The 25,295-nt window shown below is 42.8% G+C and overlaps 1 protein-coding gene across 2 annotated transcripts; it reads right to left on the bottom strand.

Annotated features, from left to right (window-relative positions):
* Positions 1-1,048: 1,048 nt before the first annotated feature.
* LOC135986003 (MARVEL domain-containing protein 3-like) lies at positions 1,049-20,966 on the bottom strand. Of its 2 annotated transcripts, none has more exons than XM_065629738.1 (4): positions 20,902-20,966; positions 19,616-19,776; positions 15,972-16,159; positions 1,049-2,127 (listed from the first exon to the last, which is right to left on the bottom strand). In XM_065629738.1, the coding sequence occupies exons 2-4, from the start codon at positions 19,729-19,731 to the stop codon at positions 1,421-1,423; spliced, it is 1,011 nt and encodes a 336-aa protein (XP_065485810.1). In that variant the 5' UTR covers positions 19,732-19,776; positions 20,902-20,966; the 3' UTR covers positions 1,049-1,420. The 2 variants fall into 2 exon arrangements, with proteins under 2 accessions (XP_065485810.1, XP_065485812.1); XM_065629740.1 differs by having other exon boundaries at positions 15,972-16,141.
* Between the last annotated feature and the right edge of the window lie 4,329 nt (positions 20,967-25,295).

Genomic DNA, 25,295 nt, shown 5'->3' with positions numbered 1-25,295 from the left:
AAGTTTGAAGAAAACTCTTCACTCATGTCTCCTCATAAGCATAATAATGCTATGAAGACTGTTGATGCTCAAAGTGTTAGAGGGATGGTTAAGGTATTATATAAACAATACTTATTGTAAAGGCTTGTGTAATCACATCTAATCAGAACCATACCATTTTCTTGTCTGGCTTATATTACCTCAGACATAACCCTTTGATATCTATGTGTGTTTATGTGAAGTATATAGTAAATAAGCCCTACAATGGTTCAAAAGAGCCTCATCTGGGCAATGACTGTGAGCCAGACAAAACTGAAAAGAAAGAGCACAGCCAGAATCAAAATTGCCTCTTCCCTCCTCTCAAGCTGACAAATCTTATATACTTCAATAAGAGCCCTTTTTTCTCACTCTCTCATCTATGAAGACCAGTGATCTATTTCATCTGCCTCAAACAAAAGACTATTGAAAGATGTTCTCTTAAATTTATTTTCTCAGCCCTGGGGGCATACAATTACTGCTGTTCACTCATGCTTTGTGTGTTTAGATATTGGAAAGACACATGTAGTTTCTGTCATTGTTACAGCATTCCCATGGAAAACTCCAGGGCAGCCAGCATGTTCCCGGCTCAGGCTCTGCCCACCGCCGGCTGCGGAGTCAGCAAGCCAAAACTTGTTTAGGTGGTTACAGAAACAAGCGGTACCTTCACTAAGCTGATAGCTGACCAGTGTGCTGCCTCTCAGGTTCTGACCTGTGCTCAGCGAGATGGGGAGAATGCGGCAGGGAACTGCAGGAGGACCCAGACGCTGCCTTTGAAATTGCAGCTCATTCCTCCCAGCAGCATTCCTCGGGGAGCACATGATCGGCATGTGTCAGCCCCCGTGACTCAAAAAGATAAAACGCTCCACTAGCCCAAGCGAAAACGGGTCACAAGCGTAGCTTTGGTTGTGATTCAGAAAAACGCTCGAGCGCCTTTCGCTTTGTGAGCGGTGTGGCGAAAGGCAATGGGACGCACCCAGAGGCGCGGGGTCTGTGGAAGGCTGCTGGGCAGGGCTGGCTGCCCGTCCCAGCTGTGTGTTCAATTCCTTCTGCCGCGGGAGAGGAAAGCAACGGGTCATTCGGCAGCACTCTGGTTGCAACCTGTTAACGGCCCATGGATGTCTGGATTTGCTCTGTGCAGGACGAAAATATTACAATCAAACACGTTATAAATGCAGGAGTCCAGCTTAAGAGCCCGATGCAAAAAAAACCTTGTTAAATCTTCCTCTCCGTGTCAATTTTATTACTTCATGGTATAGCAGTATTGTTACATTTGGCGATTCCATACACACTTCAGCACCTTGTGGGACAACACATTGTGGACCGGTGGCTCGTTTAGCCTGTGAAGTCCAGTGTCTGTCCCTTGCTGAAGCTCCATCTCTCTGGCACAGCCCCAGAGCCGACTTCACACCAACGTGGCAAGAGCCTGGACATTGCGGGAGCTTTCAGAGGTCCCGTGGGCAGCGTGGTGGTTTCGCACGCTTTTGTCTCCAACGTTGCTTTGGGGGCTGTGCAGAGCCGTGGCCGCGTGGCTCTGGCGGGCCCGGACGGTTCGAATAGCGAGGATGCAGACCACAAAGCTGGCGAAGTACAGACAGGCGGCGGCCACGCCAAAAAGGCCGACGGCCGCGTCGCCGCCCTGGACCACGCAGTTCATGGAGGTGTAGCCGCGGCGCGCGTACAGCCTCTCCCGCCGCTTGCAGACGTCCGTGGAGTTCACCTGGCTGACCACGTGGAGGTACAGCCCCACCGCCGCGACGTACGCCGCGCCGGCCAGCAGGTTGAAGGCGCATTCGCCCGCCAGCAGCCCCGTCCTGAGCTGCTGGATGGGCTTTGCCCCCACCACGAGGAAGACGAGGGTGAGCGCCGCCGCCGTCAGGCTGAAGGCTACGCCGCCGTACACGCAAGGGGCTCTCATCTGGGTGAACTGCATGTCCAGCTCCCTCACCTCCTGCAGCTCCGTGCCCTCGAAGGGGCTGTAAGCCGAATTCAGGCTGAAGGACCCGGTGCCGAAGCCGCCGAGGGAGGTGAAGCCTGCGACAGAGGCTTGGGCGGCGCCCACGCAGATCAGCACCAGCAGGTTAACCGTGATCTCCACAAACTTCAAAATGCCTGTAAGGAGCGGAAAGACGGGAACAGGTGTCAAAAATCACGTCCTGTGCAAGCTGGGGGTGACAGAAGGGCACCGAAACCATAGGCAGAGAGCCCTGTTCTGAGGTAGGCCTCGTGGCTGCAGCTACAAAACAGCCCTGCTATTTTAAAAAAAAAAAAGTGAGCTGTCGTGGGTACACTTTGGAAGTTGGGCGAATAACTTTTTTTTTTTTTAAATTTGTCAGCGTGCTTGATAAATGGATCTTCATGCGGGGAAAGAAATCCATAAAAAATTTTACTGTGCTTGTGTTACTGCCAAGGCAAAGCGCACAGCGATTGTGTTCTGGCCTGTAACTACTTGGCATAAACACACTGAGCAAGAAATATCCAGTATGAACAGAATGCTGAGGTTAAAGCTGACAAAACCTAGAATCTTCTAATGGTTTAAAAAATGGTGCAAGTTATTTAGGTCCTTTAAAATGTGTTTACTGCTTTAACTTACATCTTTTTTTTGTCTTTTTAAATGTCTGTTAATTTAAATGTATTCTCTAACCAGATGCACCTTTCACTTCATCTCCTTCAGAGACAAAACCTCTTCACAAGTCTGAAGCAGCAGTTCCCAATTGCACAAAAAAAAGGAGGGAGAGAAGGAGGCAAAACCACCTTATATGTGGATTTGGTACCATTTAATGCATTCTCTTCCACACCTCCATCTTCAGAAGAAAGTCTTATGACTTCTGAGCTGACTTCTCTTCTTTTTCTTATGTCATGCCTGACAAAGGTAACCAAGGGTTTTTAAGGAGAAAAAAAAAAAGTGGATAAATTACTTCTTTTTGTAGTAGCTGCCTGTCAGGAAGGAGTAGCATCTGTTAGATAAATCTGATCATTCTGTGACAGCTCACTAGGGGTCAGACTAAGATTAGTAAACATGACGGATGTTGAAGCATAGCACAGCTAGAGTTGCCTATTCGGGAAATGAAAACCCCTTGAGTATCACGCGTGTTGCTCCTCAAGTTCTGAAGCTAATTACAGAACTGAGAATCTTATTATTCCATTGCAGTCTGACAGCCAAGAACGTAAGATGCTCGACACAGTGGTCCTATATTTGTCTTTAAAGTGGGGCAGGATCTGCGGTTTGCATACAGACTTCTATTTTATGCTCCTGACATTGATCAGCATGGCAGTTTCCTCTTGAGCGATGGCTCAGCTGCTGTCAAGACTGTACGGGCTTGAAAAGAAAAGGGCTGAAGCAGCACACAAGAGAATTAGACAAATTCCTCTCTTGTGCTGCCAGATGCTTCTAACCGAAGCAAGCCAGTGACAGCCACCATGAAGGATTATTGGATATTCCCATTCTCCACAGAGGGCAGAGGTAATGAGTACCTTCCTGCTGCTGCTGCTGCTCTTTGCTGGAAGGTGCTTGCGATGCTCTGACAAGGGCCTTTGGCCACTCCAGGAGTTCCTGCTTCCCCTGTACCCAGACTGGTCCCCTCACTTCTGGTAAGGCAGCTGTAGGTAGGTGCTGAGCCCATTCACATCATGGCCCTGCAAACCATCCCAGAAGCACAAAGGGGAGCAGTGATAAAGCTGGTAATACCTGGGAACAGAGTATCTAAGGTTCAGCGTGCTCCCGTGTGCGTGTGCATCGTGTGCGTGTGTATTTGCACGTGCGTGTGTGTGCCTATACACACATAGACAAGCACATATATAGATAAATTTCATATCCTAAAAAGAATTAGGTAGAGCAGCCTGAGAAGATGAAGTATTCTTGTTGAGAAGGAGCTAAGCATGCAGTTCTGTGTATGTTTTCTTCAGAGGTGATGCTGGTTTCTGCATGACAACTTGCCTTTTCCTTGACCATTTCTGTGAAACAGAGCAATAACCATGCTGGTTAGCAAATGTGTTCAGGAGGGTTTTCCATCAAAGGAAGTATTTCTGAAGCTAAATGTGAGGAGAAATTTAAATTTTGTTCTGTGAGACAGTATTTGGGACTGCTTGTACGAAATTCAAATAATGCAGCCAAAAGACTCAAATATTTTAATGGATGCAGAGTCATCACTTTACCAGGACTCTTCAAAATATTTTGAAAGATAATAGCTGTACAGGACATTCATTGGAACTGGATCAGATATTTTTTGTCTGCTCAGCTGAGCTGTACAATGTGCCTTCCAAATACAGAGAGTCAGCTTGGGTCCTCAGGGCCCTTGGACAGTGTTGGAAGCAGAAGGCCACTTCCCTTTTTATGGGCTGACTGCTGATTTCATAGATGTTCCATCAGGAAGCAGTTTTTACATGTCTACAGGGAGGAAAGACCATTTGATTAAGGGAAACATAAATTTTAGATATGTTTGGGGAACTTGGAAGATGGGAATACATGACCAGTCAGCTTTCTCCTACCGCTGTCTTCAGAATTTACCTTTTGCTTATGACTGGCAAGGTACTCTGACCCACTGAGCATCAACTTTTCCTGTACATCACCTCACTGAGCTTTAGAAAAGGCAGTTTTCTGTCGTCCAAGTAGTCAGCACCTGCTGCTAACCTCTCCACATTTATAACTGACACCAGTCCTCAATGATGCTGCTCCAAATCTTATGTATTCACACAAATTCTGTATGCAACCCCTTAACTTCACTGAGCTGGTTGTTGCTATCACAGTACTCTTTTGTTGATGGGATGGCAAATACAATCAGTGCACGTCAACTATATTTTTAACTGTGGCAGTAGACGCTTTAATGGCATCCTTGAAATATTTCCTTAGACATGGCATTCAGGTTGGACAGGTTTTGTATGGACCTGTACTGTTTTCACACACACCTGCTGTACAATTGATTAGAGTAACTAAACAATGGAGAGAGGTTCATTAGCAGTTACTCCACCAGTTATTGGCAACACGTGGATTAACTTTTTTTTAAAAAAAACCCTGCAATAATAAAGCCTCTCGTATTAAAAGAAAATCCTAAAATGATGAGCAGTATGTAGTATGGAGCTGTGAATTACAGGTCTACAATGAGAGCCAGCAGGGTTTGTGAAAGTAGCAGACAATTAGTGGAAATCCCCAAGGCCTTGTACAATCATCAGGGCTTTGGTGGAAATATGAAGCCCTACAGTATGTTCAGATCTTGAGCCAAGCGCCTCAAAAGCCTCATGCAACCTTCATCTGTGATAGTTACAAGCTGACACCAAATCTACTGTACTTGTACAAATAAGATAGACAGACTTGAGAAATAAGGAATAAAAGGATAGGTTTTTAATCTTAGCTCTGTCAGGGTATGCTAACACACACGCTAGCAGTAATCTATGTCAAGCAGTTTACTGCAGGCAGAAAGGGCTGAGCTCAAAGCCACGCTTCTGAGTCTGTGCTGCCATTCCTGCTTTCACAGGCTGGTTAGCTACCTCATCTTGGAGTTTTAGCTTTAGAAACTAGACTGCCAAAAGGTCTTCCTTAGGGGAAGTTACTTATCTCTTAAAACTATTCCTTAATCCCGTGCAACAACAAATGCATTGCAAGACCTGAGTGTAAAATGACAGGAGGTCTGACAATCTCATAACTGCACTGGTTTGGTTATTTTTTTCCTTTCTCAAGTTCAAAATCTTGGGATCTACCTAAAACACTACTGATTTGTATTAAAAATATCACAGTGAACAGCTGGCTTTGGGAACCAGCCCGCTCTGTACTGAGCAAGCAGTGAGAATCAAGCCTGGGCTCCTGGGTTTCCATTGCCTTTCCCACACTTCTTTCCTGCATGGTTTTTCAACACAGAAAGCGAGAAGAATGGCTGCAATCTAAAAGACAGTGGATGTTGCCAGAGCTTTCCAGAGAATTTTTTCATTCATTCCATAAAATTTAAATCTGCAATGGATAGTAACTTCAATGCATCGTACTTGTTAACTTTGTTTGAATCCAATCTTTTTTTGCTGTGAGTAAGCTCCTGCTGTGACAAACAGCAGCCTTACAATTTATACTATTAATCTACTATGCACTTTTTCTTGCCCTTCTACACCAGGTGCGCATTGAGCTATCGCCATGGTATTAACCCACTGATCAATGGTTTTCTCTGTCAAATAGCGGGTTCAAACGTGCAGCAAAGCAACCAGGCAGGTACAGATCCACAGGCAGCTGACTTTACCCATGACTGGGCAGTCATCGCTTTCCTCCCCTGCCCAGTAACAACTTCAGCCTAGTACTACGTCCTTCCAAGAGCTGTTTTAATGAATTTAAATAGCAGGAAACGATTCAACTCTTTTCTTGTGTGCTACTGTTTTTTCCTGCAACTTTAGCAACACAAAGTGACTCACAGAGTATCTGATGAGCAATCATGCTGGCATGAGTTTAGCAGGGGAAATAACGCAGCAGGACCGGAGAGGGCCCAGAAACTCTCCTTTTCAGGTGGGGTGAGCTGTTAAATCTGCATGCTCTGCCTCATAAAACTATACTGTGGCTGAGCGTGTGGTACCCAGTAACTCAACTGTGTGCTCAAGTCTCGTGCGTTGGAAGCTGCGAGGAGGCTTTTCCATCCATGCACCGTGGCAAGACGGCCTGAACATTCAGGTGTCAGAATCACAGCATGTGTATGTATGTGTCTACCCGAAGTAAAATGGTCAGTTAACGCGTGTTCCTATGTTTCTGCAGCTGACATAAATGAGTCTGCAGGACAGTCAGTTCTGTCTGAGTCTGTTGAGCTCCCCTGACCCCATGAGGGTCTGACTAAGAGACGAGGCCTTCAAAGCGTCTCCCTCCGCGGCGCCTTGGCACGGGAGTCACTTTTTTGCTCAGACTGCACATGGACTCTTTCTCCTGTCTCTTTGGGTATCATTCCCTCATCTTGAGTCAACTTCCCTGTGTGCTTTTAAGACACTTCGTGTTTGCCTTTCTCCGTTCTGGCTCGCTTTCTCCCTCTGCTTCATCGGCAAGCCATGTACCACTGAGACCCAGCCGGCAGCCCCGGAGGTGCCAGGCTGCCCCTTGGGGACACCCCGACACCGGCCACAGGGCAGCCACACAGGTCGGTGGTGCTGGTGTCACATCCCCTGAGGTATCGGTCCAGGAGAAGGGAAGAGAGGAGTTAGAGGCTACAACACACACATTAAAAATCATTCTCCCTGTCTTTCTCACTGAAAGTTGTCTTTTGGGTTGGTTGGTTGGTTTGTTTTCCCCAGTTTGGGTAGCTTTCCACTTTTCAGATGTAATTTTTTTTTCTTTTCCCCAAAGGAGCAGACAAGTATTTTGACCATATATAGTGACTTACAAAAGCAGCAGTCAGTCCTGAAAAGGATCTCAGATGCTGAACTTCTCTCGTCAGTGCAGGTTTGGCAATCCCCAGAGAGTAAAGGCACAGCTCAACGCGTGGCTTTGGTCACCTCTCTGCTAAACTGAGTCAGTGGTGGGAGGAATAGATAAGGGAGAAAGGGGAGAAAATGTCAAAGGAAAGAGGGGGTTTGTTCTGCTTTTGGAAGGGCATAAAAATGTGACAGAGATGGGGAGGAACCAAAACCATGGAGGAGAACTGAACAATGCAAATGAAATGGAGACACCAGTCACAACAGATTAAAAATATTAAATCTACATGCCAAGTATTAAAAAAGCTTGCTAATGGTATTATTCCCCTTATGTATGAAAGTACAAAGCAAGATCTCACTGAAACCATTGCAGCATCAGGTCAATACACAGCTTTGTCGCAAACAAACAAATCCCCCCCAAGCCCCCACCCCACCACTGTTTTTGTAGGTCTCTGTGTTATTCAGCCAGTGGTGGGATTTAGCTTTCACTGAGTAATGCTAAAATCTCCCTAAAAGAGTAATATCCAAAGACAGAAAAAACCCACAACCCAACCCTAAAACACAAGAGTTAGGCAATGTAACACCAAGAGTTATTCACTGAATCTTGGCTTTTCAAAGTACCCAAGGGACCTACATACTCGGAGACAACTGCATTTAAAGGGCACGTAAGTGCCCATCACACTTATGGTCATTTGAGATATCTGTCTTACTGGAAATCAATGGAAAAAATAGCTAAAAACTGGGAAAATTAAATGATTTATGTGTTCTGGGAAGAAGCGTTATTATTATCTTTTAATAACTTGTCCTTCTTTAGTCAAGATAATCACTCCATTAGGAAATCTCAAAGGATGACCAGCCTTGTTTTTAATGATTCAGAGAAGCCTTATGTTCACAATCAGAGTACGCAGATCCAAGTGCATTGTCCTGGGGCTTTTTTGTGTATTGTCTTCCCTTAAAGAACTACTGTCCCACCTGCTCTATTCCTTCTACTTAATACCCTCCCATCCTCTCGACAGTGCTGTCCAATTTTCACAGGAAAGGGTGGACTTAATTTGGAGAACTAGTGCGTCAGCCTCTATCCCCACACAGCTTCCCACCACTGTATGACACTGAGATTTACTTGCCATCAAGACACAGTTTCAGTACAACCCAGCCCCTGCGTGGGAACAACAGCTCTGGTTTACTTGGTCCCAGTAGTTCCTTAAAGTATCCCTTCTAGCAAGTGCTTGATTTCTCTCCTGTCAACCAAGCATGAGTCATCTTCCACAACTTTGGAGAGGGCGGGAAGCAAAAGGTCTTACATTAAACTGTAGCACTTGGCAATACTGATTTAAATACAATGGCTGTAAAAGGCTGTACATGTCGCTGTAGCACTGGCAGATCTCTGCATGGTCACCTCATGTTTCACACTTCAGAAAATGGCCTTTTTTCTTCTTGATGAACCCACAGTTCTTTCAAGTAGTAAACAAATATCCTGGTATCAAAGCAAACTTGCAGGAGTTGTTTGTTTTTTTTTTTTTTTAAAGAGTTCAGAAAACAATGAAATACTCCTGCTCCTTATGCCAACTTTCCATAGCCACTCCCTCCATTTGAAGTGAAACTGAGCCGCCCTTAGAAAGTTCAAAGACTGGGATGCCATTGCTCTTTAAATAATCACAGTCTGGCACAGAAGGTAGGGCAGCTTGGAGAAACCTGTGAACCTGAACTTCTCATTCACTTTACCAATCGTGGGTTGTCACACCTGGTGAGCAACATTCCGGACTGGGCGGATTTTTCTCCTTTAAGTGAGCTGAGATCACCTGCTCAAGAAATACAGCTACATTCAATATACAGTCAGTCTGCTGTATCGATTAGCTTTGAGAACCACCTTTTAAAGAGAAAAGTGGTTTTTTTTTTTTTTTCTTGGTTCCCAGAATTTGGGTCAAATGTGGGGAAAACAAACCCAGCGGTCTTATGAGAAAGATGATGCAACTCCTGTTCTATAGTGGTAGAGAGCAGACTTAACTAAGATTCCCCAGGAAGGAAGCAAGGACTAGAGTCCAACACACACCTAACAGCTACTATAACATCAACTTTGCCAGTATCTTCCCCTGTCCCCTTAAGTGACTCTTCCCAGTTGCAGTTCTCCCCTCTCTAAAAACAATAGTGTTCATGGTAGCATGATGCCAACAGATGGACAAAAAAAAATTTGACATAAAGAGGTGGGCAGAGTGAAGTCCCATATGTTGGCAGGGCAACAGTTTACTAAAGGTAACATTTGGCATCTGCAGCTCGTTTAGCTCCCCTCCATGTTTCTATAGGTAGGTAACTGCTCACGGCTGCTTGTATTTCACAGCAAACAGGACTTACCTCCAGGTGAATTCTGTGAAATACTCTAACTTCAGAATGGGAAGGTTACCTGCAGCTCTGCCATTGTATCTTGTTACTGTGCAATTTTAATTAAGCATTTTGAATAATTGGGATTATTTTAATCTGTACAGCTCTGCCCAATTCCCACTGCTGATATCCCTGTCTTCACAATTACAAGATTAAAAAACTTGATGGTAAATTCACTCTGTTAGTCACACTGTATTTAAAACACATTTTGTAACAGATAGAAGGAAGAAGCCATCTAATTATAAATGAGACTATAGGGGACACCTTAGTGCTCCCTTCTTACAGCAGAAATATGTTGAAATTAACTGCCACAGAAACAGTGTATGACAGCTTTGAGCACAAGTTAAAGCAGCCAAGTATGGCAGACTGTAGGGATAAACCCTGAAGATAGAGACTACAAAACACAGCAGTTCTAACCCTATTGGGTGAATTCACAGAAAGGTGGGTATCGTGCTGACCACACCGCTGAAAAGATCTGAAGTGCTGCTGAATGTGCTTGTCAAATGCTTGTTTTCATCCACAAAGTTACCTGCATTATGCAGATTTAACGACCCTTTTTGAACATACATAACTGACGTTATAGAAGGTCTTTTGCTTTAGTCCAATGCCTCCTGCAGACCACTGTCCTCCCCCACCATCTCCACAGCATTGGAAGTGATACAAACGCTCTGCAAAATACTTGGCCCTCCTACTCCTGTGTCTGACTCCAAGAAGAATGGTATCAGGACATCACAGCAGCAGCATATTGGTTGGGAACAATGGGGTAATTCAAACCGAGTGTCTATTATTGTGAACCCTGTGTTTAGGGTGACTTTTCATCTCAGTATTTTTTCCACTCTATGAGTGTCTGCCAGCATCCATAGCTACAGGAAAAAAAACATTGGACTCTGTTTTGTAAAAACAAAAGCTTATAGAAGTTTACGTTTGAATTAATGCTAGCTTGTTAATGCATGAAGGTATCCTGGAGAAAGTCATTGTTACTCCCTAATTCTATTTCCTCCTCCAGATAAATTCAGTTTGATACTTCCTCCTGACTGTCCTTGAAATCGGAAACTTTTCTTGTTGTTCCAAACCATAATGCTGTCTTTTTCTGAGAGGAAATTGGTCTGAAGGTTTTAACAAATGTGGATGTTAGAATGTAGGCTAAAGACATGATTGTTTGGAAGTGCCTACAATATGCTTAAGAAATCTGACACTATTCATTGCGCCTCTTTAAACTGTATTAATGGCAGCAAAGAACAGGGATTCAATTATACTTGCTCCCCCACAAACTGTTTTGTAATCTTTTTAGTGCTGTCTCCCTTAAATGCCAAGTGGGTTGAAGAATTTAAAAAAAAAAAAAAGTTATTTAGCTCAGAAATTATGACCAGCACAGTTCAATTCTATACAAGGCAAAAGTGCAGGCATTTCCCAAGTCGCATACTGACCAAAGATGGGAAAAACAGTCTACCTTCAGTGTTTAAGCAAAACTAAGGAAATTGTTACCCTGCAATTGCATTGCTCCACCTCTTTCACACCAATATATATGTGATAATAAGAAAATGAAAAGTTTTCAAGGTCAAGTGACCAAATATCTATGACCAGTTTAACATTAGCAATTCACTCAGGTTTGAGTCAGATTTTGCTCTCTAAGGTGAAGGAAGCAGCACGGCAGCCAGACTTTAACACTTCTCTCATTCCCTCCGCTAACCAAAAGCACTGAATCTAGTTATATTTTTAAAGGACTTGAGGGAGGTCCTTTGAAAAGCAAATATGATTACTAATTTAGTTTTTCTACACAGAAGAGAGAACTACAGAAATTTTACCTGTGCTGTGACAAGCAAGTTGAATGTTTTCATCTGAAAGAATTTCAGTTCTAAGTATCTCCAGGCCAAAACCTCTTGTCGTTTTCAATGTGTGCTGCTTTAAATGGCACACACCATTGTGAATGAGTTGTAAGAAATGGTTATTGCAAGCAGTAGTTCCTCAGCTGATGAAAAGTTCGTCTTTATCAGGAACAGTTTCTTTCCAATTCTCATTTAATTCTATAGAGCATCTAGACAGCTTGACACTGCTCTATTAGCTGTTCCTTAAGTCTCCTTCACTACTACAGAAACAGAAGGTGGCAGACTTCTCTATTTCTGTTGCTTTTTGAATCTGTAATCTGCAGATATGCAATGCGACATCCCTATGGAAAAAAAAACCAAACAACATACAGAAACTAGACATAAAGATAGCATAGTAGGGAAGCCAAAAGTTTGTTAGAGGGAAGTAATTTGAAAGAATCAGATAATCTATTTCTAAAAAGCTGATGACAAGGCCTCTAGCCAAAAGCTCTTAAATGACGCGAGCTCCTGTGAGGTAAAAGGAAAGACCTCTCACAGATTAGTAGTGGCTAAAAGAAAATAAAGACTAAGAGGAAACAACCGTTTTTTAAATAAGCAGAGATAAGAGAGAAACCTGTGCTGCCTGTCGCTAGTTATGCCCATGTTAGCAGTGCAATGTGAGTGGGTCTGCAGAGTGAAACAGTTGGAGCTGAAGACCCAGGGGATTTTCTGCAGAGAGAGAAGTACTTCATTTTAGCTCTAGTTTGGTCCAAAGGACAGAGTGACTGCTCGTAGTTACAGCTCTCCCTCTCATTCAGTTTTATCTGAAAGAAATATAGTTTGTGCATCTTGAGATTACTTTGCAACGTGACCCAAAGAGCTACAAGTGGGGGCTCCAAAGAGATTCCGCTCAAAAGTACACACCAAAAAATGTAGTAGATGCACAGTCTAATGATTTGAAAAAAAAAAAAAAAGTGAGATTGCGAAGTATGTTTTAATAATAATCACACAAAATTCTTCCATGGTTGCAACTGTAAAACTGGTAGGCTACTGAGAGTTCAAGCTCTTGAGTGAAAAATTAATGAAATCAGTGTCTAATAAGCAACTTTGTATTTCATGCATGTACACAAACACCCCCTCATGTGCAAAAATGCACAGATGGGCTCTAAACAAATGATTTCCACTCAGGAAAGACATCAGGTATCCTTCTCTGAAAACATCAGTTCAGTGTTCACTGACAGTCAAACATCAGACCAAAAGCCAGGAAACATCAGGCGACAACTACAGAACCAGGACCTTTATGCAGATGCCTGACTACTTTGGGAACTTATCTGGAATTCTGAGTGCAATTCTGGTCAGCCCAACTCAAAAGGGTATGACGGATCTGGAAAAGCCATAAGGCTGGCAAGCTAGCCAGAACTGGGAAGACTTCACCCTTGGTAAGAACAGAACTGACTATTCATCAGTCTATGAAGAAGCGATAGGAACACAGTGACAGGGAGAAAGGGAAGACTTCCCTCTAAAATAATACATCTCATGGAGAAGGTGAATATATGAGATTATCATTAGGTATTCTGGTTACCACCAGAAATCAGGCACCTTCTTTAAAACTTTTTAAGGAAGAAGATAGTACTTCTTTGAGTGGCACAGAGAGGTAAACTGTGGAACTCCTTGTCATACAGTAACATGGAGGCCGAACCTGTTCAAGAGGGGATTCAGAAAAGGATTAACCAAATTTGATAGGTCTTTAGAGAGGTATTCCATAACAGAAGTGAACACAATTTTCCAGTTCAGAGAATTCCACCAGTCTGAAGTTTGGAGAGTATTCCAGAGAACAGCTCACCCTCCGCTGGTCCAAACTCTGATGGTCCTCCTACATTTGCACTCCAGCACATTGTTTGAGAGGATGCATAATTAGGTGCCTCATACGTTCCAGTACTGCCAGACGCGTGATCTTACCTGAATAGCTTTGCATAAGTATTGCTCATACAGCATTTTAAGAGATTGGTTTTTTGTTCTGTTTTCAAGATGAAAGGATTAGAAAGGAGCAGAATGTTTGGAAGTTTCTTAGATGGTATCAAATGTTCCTACTGGCAGAAGAGGTCAGTATCAGTTGTTTCTTCCATTATATTTGGGTGGGTTTATTGTCTTAATGCAGTTGTAGGAAAAATATAAAAAAAAAAAGCGGGTGGGCATTAGGGAGGGAAAGTGGGAATAACAAAGACAGGAGAACTATGTCCTTTCTTCTGCTGCCGCTTACAGATAAGGTGTTAGAAGGATCTCTGCAAAAATAACTGCCTATTTCTGAAACTCAACTTTAGCTTTTTCGGGATATTGCTAGTGAAAAGCATGGATGAAGAGGGTGGTATATGGGTGAAGCAAATACTTTTCAGAACTCTGGTTGTTTAGAATTCCTCTTTAGTTTGCTAAACTGGTCAACATGCACAAAGAGCATGAGTATATTTGCAGGGCAAAAGGGAAAAAAAACCCCAAAACCAACAACATAGGGAAGGTAGAGAGATGCACTGTCAGACACTAAGGTCCACATTTCAGTTGTTGCTTGAGTATGTCACTTGATTTCCCAGCTTTGTTTGATACAAGTTTATTTTAGGATTACAGTGATTGGGAAGTGGGAATTTCACCAGTGTGCTGATAAATCACTGGCAAAGGAAAGAGATGGTTAAGAAGTATTTACAGGAATATTTCACACCGTAAGAAGTTGTAGTTCACATGTACTGACTCCTTAGTAAACAATTCATGTAGCTTTTCATTTATAACATTTACTAGGACCGCAGGGAGTATAGAATTCTGCAAAAATATCCTAGGAAATTCTGCTAAATCTTGGTGCTTTGAAAGACTAAATAGGGGAGTAACATTCTCATAATCTTATCCAATATATTTTCATTTTTTGAAGGAAAACTGCTAATAAAAGGGTTTGTTTTCTACGTGATCCCTTTTCCCTCCTCCACTGCAAGCTCAGACATTAAGTTTTTGGAAAATAATGAGCAATACCTGGGGGAGGGGTGGGAGTTAAATCATCATCAACTGATGCATCTAAAACTAGGACATTTTGAAAATGTTAATCCTGTTTAATGCACTGAAATAATGAGAAGCAAATGCAGGGAAGAAAAGCCCAGTAAGTCACATTAAGCTATCCCTAAGTCTAAACAAGCAGTGAAACTGAAAACTAAAAATAACTCACCACTTAATTTTTCTAAAGCTGTGATAAAATAAGGCATGGAGTTTTCTAGAGTTGCTCAGAGTAGTTAAAATAATTTAGTATTGTTGAAGAAGAAACTGCAGATACAGTTTTATTGGGGATAAAATATCAGTATGGCTCTATATCATTAAATATGGTCTACTACCTGTTGGAGTTAAATCTCCTCAAGATGAAAATAAAACTGCATACACAGAACGTGTTTATAAGAGAAAATAGTTCAGCTCACTCTTAAAGTTGTTCACATATTTACGTATAGAGAAATACTAAGAGCAAATTGAGTGTGTTACTTAAGTTTCCTTCATGGAGTGAAGAAATAATCAAACATTATGTATTTTAATTTACTTTCAACAACTAAACTCTTCCTTTGTCTTTCCACCGGAGAACACTGAAAGGCTGTTTGACCTTGGCCAAAGACTTTGCACCTACCTACAAGTTCCAACTCAGACTGCAGTGGGTCGTTCCTACAAACAAGGCGAGAAAGCTCATCGTCCCGGAGGAGGGAAAACTTTAAAGGAGTAATGGATATTTTAGCGCCATTTTTTTCAGTTTAGGGGAATGAGTTTACTAAGTGTTAAGGCTGATTTCCTCCCACATTAATGCTCATTTCTCTGCTTGTTGTAGTCACTGTATAGCTATGAAAAACACAAGATATTTCTCAAAAGCTGTTTTATTGGATTAATGTTGATAAAATAGTTTTGTCTCCAGCAATGTTGCTTTATAAAGATGTATCAGTGATGACTGGATTAAATTCAGACTTGATAAAAAGTCCGAGAAGAATATTTCAGAAATAAACTAGCATCAAAGCTTCAGCAGCCATCTTCAAATTGCTACACACATAAATATCTATTTTATTCCTAAATCCCAAAGGTTAACACTGCATAACCTGGGTGATTACATGTATGACCCACTCTGATGCTCTGGTATGCATATTCTGGAGGTGCCTTTTCAAGTATCTAAATATCTCCATAAATACTGCTTTTAGATGTCTAAAACATGCTAGTAACCCACGGTTATGCCATTCATTAACTTTAATTCTACCAGTTCTGGGTTGCTTTTTGTTTGTTGGTTGGTTTTGTTTGTTTTTTAATATTCCCTGGGCTTTACTTTGCTGTACTTCTAAACACAGAAACCAAGACAAGTCCTTGGAAGGAGAGGGGTGGGCAGCAGGCGGTAAGAATCTCACATACCTCTTGTTGTGCATACCTTTGAACACTTCATTGAGAAGGTTTCCTTGGGAGGATAACGTTCTGGTGGTGGGTCAAAATGTTCCCATGCTGTTCCTGAGGTTTTAGAATAAGGCTCTGAGCGAACAGTGGAAGTCCTGGAGTGCTGCCCACCTCGGATGTCTTCTGTTGGTCTACAATGGAGTAAACAACTAATATATATTAATCAGATCATGCTCTCCCCTGAATATTAGAATATGAAGAACTGGCAGGTGCTCCTGTTAGTGAAACTAACCAGCCTGCTTTGTAAGTATCTGATCTTTTTTGCTTGTGTGTTTTGAAAGCAAATATCCCAAATACGTGCATAAATCCATGTTCACAAGGATATTTGCACTTGGTTGTTTTTATTTTGGAAAACTGTGTACTCACTGAGTAGGCTGGCAGAATTGTTCAGGTTACCTGCAAAAGGTTGCAAGGAGGAGGGTGCAGGGTGAGCTTCTGTTCCCGTAAAAATGAGTAACAGCTTCTTCATGGAAAACAAACATTTTCAGCTAGTCCACAGCAGCCCAGAGAACAAAAATGAGAAATATTTTCACATAATAAATGTGTAAAGTAGCACAACTATTTCATGGGTAAGCGTTTTGTCACGTTTGTACTTCCAATTACCGTGTCTCACAACAATGACTTTTAAAAGAATGAAAGCTATTAAAAGAAACAGATAATGATTTTTAAATGGTGGGAAAAAAGCATATTTAAATATTTCTCTCTCTTTTTTTGAAGTCTTGGATGATATTTGAAGAGGAATCTAAAACTGACCCTCCAAAATCAATTTCCCATGTCTCCAATTAGACTCTTCATTTGTATGCTACAAAGTTGAATTGTCCACTTTGCTGCAATGACATACAGCTCCACGTCTGAAGCCTGATAATGGTTAAGGTTGGTGAGATTTAGATTATTCTATGGTAAAAGCAGAATTTGCCCTTTTTTTGACTCAGATTAAAAGAAACATTGTCCATACATTGTAACAGTAATAGTATCTGGTCTAACCTAAATGTCCTCCCTCATTTGAAGGAGAATCAGAACTTGCCTTTTTCAAGATAGAGCGGGTGATTTTGTTATTAAAGGGTATTTTAAGTCACATTCAGCACTATTATTTTTAGAAGTCTTCTTCCTATTCAGATTTATCTTGAATTTCTTATCCATAGATCAGCATTTTCAACTGTAGTTTTGTTTCCTAGTATCACTTCACTAAGGTTTATCTTCATCCGATTCCAGATTCAACTTACAAATATTATCTCATTCATCCACATTAAATCATGTCTTTGTAGTTTTTACATTTTAATTAAGACATTCAATAACAAGACCGATTCTAACATCTCTGCGTGTAGTTGCCAACAGCTCTATTTGGCCGAAACATTTCTGATTTTTCTGACCTTTGTCCTGTGTCTTGTGCAACCACCAAAGCATCCTGCGCAGCTGTGTCACATAAATTAAATAAGCTGCGTGATTTATAGGACTTCCAGTTAACTTGAAAGCAATCCCTTTGGTACTTCTGATGCAGCTGTGTCTCTCTATTGTATCCTGCTACTTGCCAGAAAACAAAACAAAATAAAACAAAACAAAACCCCAAAGCCTCATATTCACCAACAGAGTACAATTAGGAAAAAAAAAAATCTTTCTTTCAGATGCTTTTTTTCCTCACAATGGCCCATTTCTGGCCACCTTTGTTTTCCTTCAGGACTTTCCAGTTCTGGATAATGCCACTCTTTCTCCTCAGCAATGACAGGAAGCTTGCTATAGGAGTTTAAGACAAATGCTTTTGGACAGAGAAATACTCTGGCTAGAAAGTCTGGCTCACAAGGGATGAAAGCATTAGGTACCCAAATTACAGTTTCCATGAAACTCTTCTCATCTATTTCATTACAGTGTCTGGAGGTCTTTTGGTCCATCAGCCTGCCTTCGCCAAAATACTGAAACTTCCTTACAAAATAAGCTGGTTTTGTCATGAGAGAGCAGCAGAGGAAATGCTGTTACGCTAAGACAACCTCCATCAAAACAACTGATGGAAAAGTTTTTCAATTAGTTGTAGTGAGGGCTGGTGCCCCCCAGATTCTCAGCTTGACTCTAAGAATTATCTCCATGGCTATTACAGATCTGTAGCCGCAGCTCCCCTTCCTCTAATCCCTGATGGATACAGGGATGATCTGCTGGCCTTTAGGGTCCTTCCACCAATTTTCAGCCTACATGTCCAGTCATTTAAAACCAACAGCAAAAACAAGAAGTCCAGAGAAACGCTTTAATAAGAAGTGGTGGTTTAATTTATAGCTGTCCTTTCACAGGTTGCTTTTATTATGCTACAAAAAAACCCAAACAAACCTCCCCCCAAAACACAACAACACACCACAGAAACCAAAACCCAACCCTTTTTTTTTTTTCTCTTTACAGTGCAATTAATACACTCCTGGCATTTGGTGCTCTTACTTCTAACATGTTCAAGATAATTTAACTATATCCCCTCCTGGTCTCTGCTTTCCCTACACTCACTCAGCTTCTGAGGATTATTCTTATGCTGACCTTTGTTCCCATTTCTCCCCATTTTTTTGTTATTTAAGAGAGACAGAAGAAAAATTCATTTGCTATTTTCATAATACTATAGTATTACCACCATCCAAATGTTTCATACTTAGCCATAAGTAGCCCTTCTAGTCCAAACACTGCTCATAACTATTGCTTTTATTGTCATCCTGGTTTTCTTGCTAAAATGTATACTACCATGGAATACTTCAGTATCTCAGCTTTTCAATAATCTTAATTATATTTATTTCCTCTCCCTCATTGCTCTATTCTTAAATTGCCCTACAGTTGTGCCTCTAGAGACTAAATAGGAGTGATGAACACCTTACTGCCATGGCCAATTTGCCAGTGTTGCTTAGAGCTACAGACCTCTCTCTTACAATGCAGTCACTGGCATGCACTCAAAAAAACCATCCTAAGCTCACTTCAAATATTCTGTAAATTAGCCAAGCTGAAAACAGAAGCGTAATATCCCAAGAGTTTATTTCTCATTCCAAACCTTCTATTAGTTGATTTGCTTATTGTGTTGAAAGGGGCTGACCTGCTATCAAGTGCTACAAACAGCCTTAGACTCTTTGACTACTACTCCTTTATTGACTGCGACTCCTGACATTAATTTTGTTTCGGATTAATATGAACTTGTTCACCGCTGAACTAGAGCAACTTAAGAGTTGTGTAAGTCCCTGTGCTGGTCACAGTCATGTAACCACACTCATTTAAGCAATGCATATGTGGCAAGCCTGGGCTTGCTGTCACCTGCTGACCAGTCTCTTCAGGAATGGTACTAAGACACATGGCCATACTTCACTTAGTTATGACCCAGCTTGATCCAGATAACCCCAGGAAATTCACATCTTTGCCTGTGTCACACAGCCTATCTTTCTGTACCCTCTTGAGCCCAATACAACAAAAAAGGTTAAATTTTAAAGTGTAAAATAGTTCCCTGATTCCAAATGTGGTGTGCTCATGCTTCATGATTTCAAGGGTGAGTAAATGCTTTCTCTACTATTGTTATATGAAGGTATTTAAAAGCAAACAAACAAGATGACAGAGTTGTAGAGCTGATACATTTCTTTAAAGTGATAAAGACATACCTTGTCTTGTAGGGGTATGGTTTTCTCGCTCTTCTGTCTTCCACATATCTATCAGATCCATGATCCTCATGATGCCTGTATTGCTTATCTTGGTATCGTCTCCCAGCATGAGGCATCTTGTTTCTTACATGTATTCTTTCTTTCTAAAACAACTTCCTGAGCTAGAGAAATAAAACCGGTTCATTTTATAGCTCTACTTAAAGTTATTAATTGACCAGCACTCGCATCCACTTCATGCTGCTTCAAGACTTAGTACAGACTTCCTTAAGAAGTGAAGGAAGTAACACTCTTTAAACCACATGTAAAATAACTTCATTAAAGATGGAAGTTTTTATTTACATTTTCCTATCCATCGAGTAATCGTAATGTTTCTATATCCAACATTTATTGCGCTCAGCTTATTCACTAAGTCTGCTCTGACTCTCCTACCTTCGCTGCAAGGACAAGACATGGTGCTCACAACAGACACGAATCTTGGCTTCTCTGATGTTGTCTCGTACGTAAAGCATTACACGCAGCAAACAGCAGCGCAGTGCATGCGTGCAGCTGCCACCGAGGGCAGGGCCAACCTGAACGCGTGGGCTGTGACCTTTGTCCCGGACGTGTCTCAAAGGAGGGCACGCACCGCTGCGAACAGGTGCAATACCAAACCTTGCCTGTGATTTGGATTTCAGGCAGGGGCAAAAATAAGTTTGCAGGAAGATATATATCCTTGATAATTTGGTATTAAGTATTAAAGGGATGTTATTTCCAGAAAGTGCCTTTACCCTTTCCAGTGCAGTACACCTAAGCCCAAACCTGTACAATACAGAAACACAGTTTAAACATCCGGCCAACCTTTATTTTCTTTTGCCTTCATCACAGCCCTTCAGCATTAGCACAGAAGTGCCTGCATTAATTTTGACCGATCAAGCTGAACACTTGCTTAAGGACTTTCCTTCCCTGTCCTTAGGGTGTCACCAAAGAGATAAGTTACTTTTTGTTTACGGCCCACAAAGACACGCTGCCATCCTCCAGCTCAGCTCCAGTGCTCTGGGCAGAGGCCATTCAAGCAGCAGCCGCACACCTTTCCCCAGGGGCGGCTTCTGCTGCCGGTCCCGTCTCTCAGCGCCACGACCGCAAACCGAGACCCCCCTTCACCCCGCCCCGGCCCGAAGCCCGGCCGTGGGCAGCGCACACCGGGCATCTCCCCAGGCCCGCCCGGGAAAGGCGCTGTGCCCTTCGCTGCCCACCCGCGGCCCCGCACACCCCGTCCCGCAGCGGCCCCCGCCCCTGCCGCCCCTCACCTGAACGGAGCGCAGAGCTCCGGCCCGCCCCGCAGCAGCTGCCGGGAGCAGCCGCGCCCGCCCTCTCCTCCCCGGCCGCCTCCCTCCCGCGGCGGGCCGGCCCCCGGGCAGGTGCTGCCCTGCCCGTCCTTCCCGGGGACCATCGCCGAGGGGGGAAGGAGGGGCGCGGCCCCCGGCCCTGGGGGCAGCTGGAAAGAGAGGGAGAAATCTGGTGTCTGCGGGGTGTGGGGCAACCTGGGCTCTTGTTTAATAAAATGAGGTCCCTGCGCACCGCGGAAGAATGTGGTAAGGGGGGCCCTGGGAGGATATAAAAACTTGAAGGTTAATAAAGTTAAAATTCAAGTCCCCAGGACCAGTTGCTTTTTTTTATTAAAAGCCAACCTTTTCAACCGCAGTGCTCAAGGGCGGGAAGCCCTGCAGTATGGACGTATGGAGGGTAGAGGGTGAAAGAAAACGGCAGAAACTTGTCCCCAGGAGCGAGTGGGTGGGAACAGGTCGCGTTCACTAGGCAGTGGGTTCAAAAGGCAGGTGAGCAACTCAGCTTTCCCCTGGTGTAAAGCAACGTCTTGGATAACTGACCTCTGGAATGCACGCGGTCTCATTTCTCGGTGCTCTGCTGAACGCCTTCCCAGTGGTGGATCTCCAGGGGCTTTGTCTCCTCACTGCCGGCCTGTGATGTTTCCTTTGCACAGAAACCACGTGCTGGTTCCCTCAGGATGCTTTCTGTTGGGGACTGATCTGCTTTTGTAGAGGACCTGGGGCAGACCCATGAACGGGCACTGCAGTGAACAACTTGTTTGTTGGGCAGGTCTGTGCACAAAACCAATCCACGCTTGAGAAGCAGGATGGTGGTGGTAAGGTGGTGCCATGCCTGGCTAAACTTGAGCCTTAGAAAGCACACTTGGGGTACCAGTGCCTCTTGAATTTGGGCTTAAGATATGCAACTGTTAGTGCAGTCCCACGCAGGGCTAAATCTGAAATACCCTTTAAGTAACATGTGGGTATCAGAGGAACTGCTGTCCCTGGAATGAGGAGACATCTCCAGGAACTGAATACTTAAGACATGCGTTGTGTCAATTGCTGGGGCAGGGTAGGACTGTGATTCCCTGCTCCAGCTGAGCTATGTTAACAGCTTCTTTTGCTGCTTACCACTCTCACCTCGCCTAGACCTCATCTGCTCTTCTGCCTTCAGCTCCACAGTTTGTCTTCTCTCTGTCTTGCACCAAGCTTGCTGCTTGCTCGATCACATAGTAAGCCAATTCAGCTTGCTTTCCAGCCAAAACCGATTTACCTTCTGCTGGTTTAGTGGGTTGGATTGGCTTTGTGCTGCAATCAAATGTGCGCTGGAGCAAGGACTTGGCAGAAGCACGTGTCCCACAGAGAAGAAACTGGGGGAGAGATGGGGAGAGAGGGTTGCTACCTCTCTTGGCAGCAGCGAGTGGTGAATGTAACTGAAGCCTTGACGTGAAGTTGCGATTTGAGACTCTACTGCCCATCAGCAAGTCACTATGCCTTCTCAGTTTGGGGCTGTCATTCTGCTAGCAAAGGCAGTCTAACAGCAGGAGTGTTTTACTGCTTCGTAGTCATGTTTGTTTCTAATTTTAACTGTTTCTAATTAAAGGTCATTTAAGCTAGTTTGGCACATTTTACCCTGAAGAACATTAGGGTGCCTGCATGAATTCTGTTCTCCTGTCTAGATGATAAACATTTGGGAAATACGTTCTTGACTTGTATCCAGCAGAGGGTGTCTGCTCTGAATGCAGGGCATGCAGAAACACATCTCCCTTCAGGTAGGCAGGTTTCATACAAACAGTAGAAAAATGACGAGGAGACATGGATGGAAACAGACTGGGGAGGGGGAGCTGAAATATGAAAGTACCTTGATGGCTGCTTTCTGTGGTATAACTAGTAGTTTTGTTAAAGCATTTCTTTTTCTAGGCTGAAAGGGTCAATGTGTGACCATTTTGATTTGATGGAAGACAGGGTGGAACTGAAAGGATCCAATTATGGACTGGATAAAATTCAGTGAAGTTGATGGGCAAGGTAAATGTTTAAAAAGTGGTTAAAGCCATTATGGTATCTGAAATAACAGGGTCGCAGCCGACCCAGATAATGAGATCTACTTTAAAAACTTAACTATGTGACCGAAGGGATTTTCACTGGGAACTCATAAAGTGAACACAAGGCATTGAGGTAGTGATTGCTGGAGTTGCCTATATATGACATAAGAATCAGTGAAGCAAGACACAGAAAATGGTGCTGATTAGGGAGAAACAGCCAGAGGTAGCCGTAGGAATGTGTCTCTAAGGAGAAAAAAGCAGAAGGAGCTCATGGGGGGATTGGATATGGTACTGGCTGAATTTGGATGAGAACCATCAAGGGAAAAGATCTCATCATTTGTTCTTACCTTGTTGCAGGTAAAAGGATGCTGTGCTGTATGTAAGCAAAAGACTTTGTATCAAAGATAGACCTGATTCTGCTATTGATTTATCTTTTTAATAGGAATAACTTTTGGGACTGAATTTTGTCTGAAGTCCAGAGGGTCTGATTTGCAGAAAATGAAGTGTGAACCTTTTTTTCTTTTTTTCTGGTAATTTACATTAGTAGGTCACATCTGTGTCTTGGATCAACACAGTCCTGGATGCTTATTCCAAAAAAGCAAAACAAAAAGCCTCCTGAAAACCAATCTAGGTATAGGGCACAACGTGCCTTAGATAGACCTCCAGGGACATATTTCTCCAGCCAGGCAGGCAGGCAGGCAGGGCACCACTGGAGTCTGTTCAGGCTGACAGGAACACTGAACTCCTGAGATCAGCAGGACTAAAATTAGCTTTGGAACTTTTTTTTTTTTTAACTCTTTTCGTGTTGCTTTTACATGAAGTCTGTTACTTATTGTTATAACCAATAAGAAAAAAAATGTGTTGAAGGCTTCCTTTTATTTTTTTTCCTTAAAGAGATTTTGAAATCCCTTGTCTTTGGAATGGGAGGTAAATTGAGTTTGGGAACTACGTAATTGGTTATGTGTTGGTCAATTTTTTATGTACTAGTGGATAAAAAACATCACAACACCAAATACTGCTCCAGCAAAAGAAATGAAAACAATCATGAGTGATTTAATATCAGTATTGTATTCTTGGTGTGTGCTATTACAAATACTTATTTCGAAAAGTAATTCAAACCACCCTTAGAGTTCTTTTATTGTTGTCTTTGGTGACGTGTGACTTGTTTGGCTGGTAGCTGTTTCTTTTCCAAGGCCAAGTCCTTCCCAGCATCTTCTGAGCAACTGCCTAGTTTTGATTTGAAGACCTTACAACATGGTTTTCTGAAAAGTGGGATTTTGTCACACTGAGTCTCGACTCTGGCTGGGGAATAGCCGGCTTCTGGGGCACATCCCAAACAGGCTGAAGGCCGTAAGGATGTTTCTATTGAAGCCTGGAATCCCAAAAGACTGTTATCCGTGGGCCCCTTTGTATTTATATCAGCTTGAAGTACGGAGCTGTAACACCAGCCTCGGTAATGCTCTGCGTCACCACAGCTGCCACTTTTGTGCTGACTTCCCTCAAGTTCTGCTGTTGCTGGCCACCCAAGCTGTATCTGAAACCTTATCATTCATCTCCTTTTTCCCTGTTCTTAAGCGGAGTTGTAATAGGCTGAAGCCATTTTTCCCCTTCAAAACTGATGAGTAAAACCAAAACGGCTTTTGAAATCTGAGAAACTGTTAGCATTAAAATTTCTCCCTCAATTCTTAACAGTCTTTTCTCACAAATTCCATCTGTTTTGTGCTGAACTTGGGGGAACCTCTGTCTGAGTAGATTTTGGAGACCATCTGCAATCCCATACTTAGTTTTCTATTATAATTTACAACTTAAATTTAAAAGTATTTCAGGACTGAAATTTGCTTTGTGAGGACATTTAGACCCCATTCAGATCTTTACAGCCTTGACTGCTCTAAAATTCACGCTTGTGAAGGCACCTTTGTGAGGTGCCTATGTCTTGATTGACCTGAAGGTCTCGGCAGTGCTGGGCTTATCATTCTGGGTGCCAGCTTGCAAATTGCATGAAATTGTGGCACGAGGAACTCTGTGGGAGCTCATGGCACTTCCTTGTCTCCTGGCATGAATACGTTACATTCCATTTTATATTAGTAAAATATTCATGGAGTTTTATTAACATGGTAGGAGCTCTTGCCTCTTTTACAAGAGGTAGGAATTATGAGCAGTCTGTCTTATCTCTCATTTAATCTACTATCCCATCTAGTGGGGGGGTTTTTTGGTGTGTTGGTTTTTTGTTTTTTGTTTTTTGGTTTTTTTTCCTCATCTGGACATAGATAAAATCCAACAACAGGGAATATTTGTTTTGCGGTCAAAACTAGCGGAGTTGGAGTCAACACTCCT

This window comes from Caloenas nicobarica, chromosome 2 (genome assembly GCF_036013445.1).
Source record: "Caloenas nicobarica isolate bCalNic1 chromosome 2, bCalNic1.hap1, whole genome shotgun sequence".
Taxonomy (NCBI): domain Eukaryota; kingdom Metazoa; phylum Chordata; class Aves; order Columbiformes; family Columbidae; genus Caloenas; species Caloenas nicobarica.
The sequence above is the reverse complement of the archived record's forward strand: the minus strand, read 5'-3'. Positions and strand labels throughout refer to the sequence as shown.